This window comes from Ammodytes marinus (genome assembly GCF_949987685.1).
Source record: "Ammodytes marinus genome assembly, chromosome: 8".
NCBI lineage: Eukaryota > Metazoa > Chordata > Actinopteri > Uranoscopiformes > Ammodytidae > Ammodytes > Ammodytes marinus.
In genome coordinates, this window is record NC_137212.1 from 22170987 (window position 1) to 22178028 (window position 7042).

The following is a 7042-nucleotide window of genomic DNA, read 5'->3' on the forward strand; positions in this document are numbered from 1 at the left end:
AGCCTTTGGAGTCTGATAAAAGGTTCAGAGTTCAGAACCTTCTAACTTGCCTGCTGATGTGGGAATGGGACTAAGATAATCATATAAATTGCTGGGCCTCCGATCAATTCAGCTTTAAACAAAAACGCCCCTGTCTGTGGGATCGTTGTAAATGTCTCCCCCTTCCCTCTTTGACAGCTGCAGAATATCAATCTGAGTATTTGCATTGACAGGCCTTTCTGTCGGACTCAAAGCATGAATTTGATCCATGGGCAGATCAGCACCGACGACATCATTGAACTGTTTATTTGAATAGAATCTCCCAGAGATCTCCCTGAGAGAGCACAGTCTCCATGAGTGGACTGCAGAATGCAGATACTGCCAATGGCCGACCAGGCCCCGGAATACAAATGAGAGGTGTAATGGTATGATTATTCCATAACTCAATTTGATAGATGGTACCTAAAATGGCCTGTGAACTCATACTTTTAGCATGTTGGATCTTTAGTCTTCTGTGATTAGTCGGGACTCAAGTTAAAATTAGATATATTTTGTTTGTGTAAATTATTCATGAATTTTGCTATACAATGTTACTAATCTGTAAATTGATATTGTTCCGTTTCATAAATTGGGCCAATGTGATTACCAAAAGCCTAACATTAAAGGCAGGCACGGACACAATAAAGATGTACTATAAATTATACAAATACAGAGTCTGGCAACAAAAAGAAAAAGGAAAAAAACATATAATTAGCATATGTACTGTATAAATGTATTTCACACACTAGACCATTGCATGTCCACTTAACTGGATGTGTGAATGTCATCCAGCTATGGTACAATATGTGTATAACCTAGTTAACACGATGCAGTATTTTTTGTATGCGTGATTACAGATGTACCATGTCTTCAGGGGTGAAGCCCAGTTAATGACATGCACACTTTGAGGTATGAAGCCACTGCCCAACAAAGATAGTGTCGCCTTAGGGCCATGTTTGGTTGCACTGCCCTCTAGAGGCTAACAACAGAACAACATGACTAAGCAAGGAGACATAAATGAGGAAACCCTGTGAGAGAGGGTGAGAGAGACCTCTGCTTCGCTCTGCACACCTTTTCAGCAAGACAATTATAAATAGCAGCATGCTAATTAGCATCTAAGGGGAAACATTGGCTCAGCGACTTTATCCGACTGTAATGTAATTAAGTGTGCAGTGTACGGCACGGAATGATTCAATCCAATAAGGAAAACATTGTATTAGAAAATTCTGTCACACGTCTTCAGTTTTAAGTTATGACGTGCATGTTCTGAAATATTTTCGGCGACCCAAAAAGGTCAAATCTTTTTGTAGTGTCACTCGTGCCACTGAGTTTTTTGTGATGCAATGTGCAATTTTGGTCCGAGTAAATGAGAGAGCCCTGAACAAAGAGAGGATTAGACTGGGTGCTGGCAGTGTGGTCCAGAGGAACAAAAGAGAGAGCAGAGGGGTTGGATGATAGAGCATAATCGGCCCGGTGACTGCTCTGCTGCGCCCAAGGGAGCAAAGAGTTCTGGAGGACACAGCACTGACTAAAAAGGAAAACTTAAATGGGATAAGTGTGTTTGTGAATCAGTGTGTGTGTGCGTGCGAGTATGTGTGTGTGTGTATATGTGTGACTTTAGGAGGCAAGAGTGACACTGGGACAGTACAGTGTTATGAAAATGACACGCAATAGCAAGAAACTAATGGAGCAACAGAGACAATAATGATAGTGAGACAGGTTCAGAGAAAAGAGAGAGAGAGACTGAAATGAAGTGCACCACTGCAGAACATCAATGTCAAGTAGGCATCAGCTTACAGTGATCGATGGGCCAACAACCAGATACCTACCACCAGCCACCCTGCTGCCCAGCCACCTGTCCCGCTATTGGACCGCTCTGTATAGGCTGATGTCCCTGGGGCCTCAGAGGAAAATACTTGTGTACCTTAGTGTGTGTGTGTGTGTGTGTGTGTGTGTGTGTGTGTGTGTGTGTGTGTGTGTGTGTGGTTTGAGCAGCAGTGCTCGATGTGACCGAGGGCGACGAAGCTTTAAAGGTCACATATTATGTTAATTTTCAAGTTCAAAATTATAATTTGGGTTTCTACTAGAAACAGTGGTCATGGTCTAGTGTCCAAAAAAATATCTCACAGCACCATTGTCAAATCTCATCTTTTTAGCGTCTCTCTAAAAAGGTATGTTTTTGAACCTGTCTCATTAAGCCCGAGACAGTCTGCTCTGATTGGCCTTGAATCCAACTGCCCGGTTTGATTCCCACTGGCAGGATCTAACTTTTGGAGCCTCTAGTCACAGCGAGGACACATATTCATGTTGAAAACCCATTAAAAGTGCCTTTTGTATAATAGGTGACCTCTAAAAAAACTAATAACGCCAACAGTGACACAGGGGGATTGATAATGTTCCATCATTTCATTGCAAAATCATGTTGCAGGAGGGGCTGTGTCCCATAGTGTGATTTGAAAAGAAACTATCAGTGCCCACATTGCTTCACAAGGTGCCCGTTCTTCAAAAAGACATCATCTCTGAAGGTCAGACCTTCAGGAGACTGGCGGTTGCGCTGCAGGCTGAACCTGCCCTGCCTATCCGACTGGGGGTGTTTATGTCAAAAAACACCAAAACATATGATGCATTCAGGCTTCTGTTCTTTTCAACTAATAAAACTCAAATAATAATTTCCACCTGAAAAATTGTGCATCATACTGTCTTGACACAACAAGTGATATTTTTTTCACAACTGGCTGACAATGCATCAAGTCAAGTTAATGAAAATTATATTAAAGCCTAAACCAGTACTGGGTTTCTGAGGGCGATGCAGATATTGATATTTCATAATAAAATTAAATAAATGTATCTTTTAATCAGGGAAAAAGTGCGTGTTCAGAAGGGGTCTACGTATACATCAACATGCATTAGTGTAGATGGAACAAACACCCACTGTGCCATCATGTTGTTCTTTCCCGCTATAATAACTGCAGCCTTATGTTAGGCCCCTCAGTTAAAAAAAGAAAATGTCAATAGGAGCCCTGCCGCTGCTTGAGTAGCAGGCCAGCTGATTGTATTGGCTGCAATCAAACACGGACCCACACTGTAAGTGTGTTGTCTGGTAGAACTGTGCCCAGTAGGGGGTGGCTGTATATCATGTAATAAATCTAAGCGTGGAGCTGACACACAATCAGTAACACAACAGTCAATGAATAATACTCAACAGTGATTTGTCAGGATGACCCAGTTAATGCAAAGACACAACTAGGCTACTAGCTGTCAATATTGTACATGATGGAAAAAGGCGTAAATACTCACTAGGTTGTCTGAACAAAAGGACCTGAAGCATATCACATTGGGGGCCAGCAGTGTTTCTGAAGTCTTAATTTGAATTGATCTGAGCTAAAACGAGACACTGTGCCAACATGCTGCCACCTCCAAAATAATTTAAAGTAGTGCCTTATGAATAGCGACAATGATCATAGAGACAGTGCATCAAATAGGCCACGCCCATCGTGGGGGAAAACATTGAACAGCGTTCCATTCACTTTGTATTGAAGGAGACCTGTCTTCTGCAAACAAACTTAATTAAAACTTATTCAAACATCCATTTAACAAAATGTATTTACTTTCTTTAAAGCCACGACTCTTGTCTGTCCATACGAGCTGTTTTTGTGAAAAAATATTGAGTAATTTTCAATATTGAGGTGTTTTTTTCCCGTCCGACCTGGCGAGGATGGAGTATACGTGAGGGTAGCCTACAGCAGGAGGCTAACATTAGCCTAGCATACAGCATACATTAGTTATATAAAGAGTTTTGTCTCGATATTGAAAATTACTCAATAATTTTTCACAAAAACAGCTCGTATAGACAGACAAGAGTTGTGGCTTTAAGGAAAGTAACTTGTATTTGTGAAAGGCATGTCTTATTACGTTATTATTAAGTTTGTTTGCAGAATACTGTGTCATTCAATACAAAGTGAAAGGAGCGCTGTGAATTGTGTTCCCCACGATGGGCGTGGCCTCCGATTATGACGCGTTCTGCACTGTCTCTATTACAGAAACTTTAACAACAAAGGATAACAGAATCAACAGGGCAATGCAGGGTTGCCATGGAAACAATATCAGTGATTAGGGAAAGCGGCATCAAACAAGGTACGAGGTGGAACAAGAGACGCTGAACACTGATACTGTTTGGCACTGAAAAAAATGCACCCCATATTTTACACTCGATACAGAAAAAAAACTGTTAACAATTGAATACTTAACGTTTTTTTTTTTTACAAATGTCCGGGGCACAGCAGTAAAGCCAAAGGGAAACCGGGATCATCCCAAGGGAGATCATAGTGAGGTTCCAACTAAAGTTAACTGATTTAGCATGAAAATGAAAACAGATAGCTGCTTGTTACATTACAATAAGCAAAAGGCAGTTGATGCTTTCAAAATAATCAGGGTATAGTTCACAGAAAACCAGATATCCTAAAACAATCCTGGCTACAATAGTAAAATAATAGTACATGCCAGAACTCAGAAAAGGCTGTGTCAAATTGTAAACCATGACCCTAGCATGACCCCTGCTGGTAAGTCTCTGTATTGTTGCTGCCCTCCTTTAAAACTGAAATCCCCATGCCTCTGTCTTAATATCCCTCTTGTAAGATATCAAATGATGAAGAACAATTGCGTTAACGGTTTAAATTGCTTAGGTGGTGTGTGTGTGTGTGTGTGTGTGTGTGTGTGTGTGTGTGTGTGTGTGTGTGTGTGTGTGTGTGTGTGTGTGTGTGTGCATACCGTGAGACGATCCTTGGGGAGCAGTTGGGATTGCGGCCCATACACTCCAAGGCAGCGCAGTAGGATCCCAGATTTGGCGTCAGACCAGCCTCCTCTAACAGAATAAACATGCGACCAATCTGGCTCAATGTGTCCTACAAACAGAGAGTTACACATAGGGAGGAGGGTGGGGGGTGGGGGGGGGGCATTAAACATTTGCCTTTATGCCATGGCAATGTTTAGTCCAGAAATGAATGTTGACACTGAGAAAAAGAGTCAACAAAAAGACCGACCAAAGATTTGACTTTACTCGAGTGGTGTGGTTAACTCATGAAGTGCAATAGAAAGAATGTCAAGTTTCTACCATATATCTCGATTCAGCGGATCATATATACAGTACGTATTATCATATTCACGTGTTACTACCACACAAAAGCTGTAACCCTAAACCATGCATGAAAGTATTGAAGCACTCTTGAAGTGGAAACAGTCAAATCTAGAAAAATTTAACCTTGAACACTCAAGTTACATTCTCATATTTGGTCTAAAAAGCCCCCCCCTCCCCCTCCCCCAACAAAAAAAAACCCCACACATGATGCACAGCTTTTTAAAACTTTAATATATGAACTCACCTTCTTGGCCCACACCCTCATCATGATGTTGTAGACGCCTGTGTTCAGGTGTTTCCTCCGACTCATGACCCTGTGCTGGCTGAGCAGGAAGCGGTGTGCCCTGTCCACGTTGCCGGCGAACACACAGGCCTCCAGGTAACAGTGGATGCTGAGCTGGATGTCCCCGCACGCCGCCGCCTCGCTGTTCTCCTGCAGGCGCTCGGGGTTACTGGAGGACGTCCACTGGCTCACCTGTTGACTGAGCCTCCTCTCCAGCTCCTCCACCTCGGCCAGCTCTTTGGCCCTGATCTGGGCATCCGTAACTGTCTCCTGCTGTTGTTGCTGGCCCCCTTCGCCGGAGGGCACCAGACTTGTAGGGTCCTTCTTCTGCTTCCCTTTAGATACTTTCCGTGGCAGGGCTCCTGTCCCTGTCCCTGCTGCTGTAACCGTGGAGGGAGACGCGGCGGCGCGAATCTCATCGGCCAAGTTGGTGTGACCTCTGCTCGTTTTGATCAGGGGCGCGGTCTTTTGAGCCGCCGTTGATATGGTTTTCCGTGACGTGCCGGGCAGCAGCGAGCTACTTTTGCCGCCTTTGCCTTTGGCGGCGGGTTTGTCCTTCTTCTGTATTTTCTGCTGAAGGTGCTGCTGTTTCTTGAGTTTGTTTTTGTTCTCCTGAGTTAATTTTTCCATCCAGCGGCTGGGCTGAGATTTAGACCCTCCTTTGGCGGCCGATTTGGGAATGTCAGTTTTCTGGTGAGGCGCGCTTTTGGTAGCCTTACCGGATGAAGCCCCTCTGGAGGGGGCTTTGACAAATTGCACCTTTGAGTGTTCTACAACGCCATCAGACTGGAGCTGGTGGATCCTGGCCTCAAGCACTGAGGGAGAGAAAGGAGGAAAAAGGCATTTAAAACAGCAGTAAAGGGAATTTGGGGGGTTAGAAAAGTGTCAGCAGGGCAAGCTGTCATTCAGAATAGCGTACCGTCTAACAGCGTAGACTGTTCCAGTACACGCTTCTTTGTGTCTTCTGTCTTTGGGATTCTAAATGAGACATTTCTTCTTTGAAGCTGCAAGGGTGTCTCTGAAAAAACACGTGCACGCACACACACACACACACACACACACACACACACACACACACACATGCATATGATTAGAGATTGGAGATAGATATGCCTCCATGACCAAATATGTCTTACAATGGAGCACGGTGCCATGGAGGTGAAATGTGTCAATAACAATATCAGTACTACTACTACAATTACAAAGGGAGCACTGAGACGTTCACGGTCAATTAGGCTGCTTGTCCATAAACAAAACCTCCTCAAGTTGGACCCAATAACAAATCACTTTACTAAACCATTGTAGGCCTAAAGGCCAACCCCAGCTCCTCATGCATCACAACAACTGTTCGGCATAGCCTTTGTTAAGGAAACATGTATACCGCATTTGCACTTCACACTTGTCCCCCACACACTGTTTCTGTGCTGCGCCTGATGTCTCACCTGATATTCGTCTGACTGCACCGCTCCTTCTCGACACGCACAGCTGACAGCAGTCCGCAAGAGACGGCCGGACAGCACACTTCTCAAACAAACTGCGACGACTCAGACACTTGGCGAAGGCACATACTCTGAGCAGTGACATGTTGACATGTAATAACCGCGTTA

General features: G+C 43.9%; 1 protein-coding gene across 1 annotated transcript in view; it reads right to left on the reverse strand.

Moving 5' to 3' along the window:
* The window catches only part of polrmt (polymerase (RNA) mitochondrial (DNA directed)), a 42544-nt gene extending 35502 nt beyond the window's left edge, over positions 1–7042 (reverse strand). Inside the window, exons 1-4 of the mRNA XM_080032414.1 lie at positions 6878–7042; positions 6355–6453; positions 5397–6250; positions 4786–4919 (exon numbers count right to left, since the gene is read on the reverse strand). Coding sequence (XP_079888540.1) covers positions 4786–4919; positions 5397–6250; positions 6355–6453; positions 6878–7019 — 1229 coding nt within the window. The 5' untranslated portion in view covers positions 7020–7042. The remainder of the gene's footprint in view (positions 1–4785; positions 4920–5396; positions 6251–6354; positions 6454–6877) is intronic.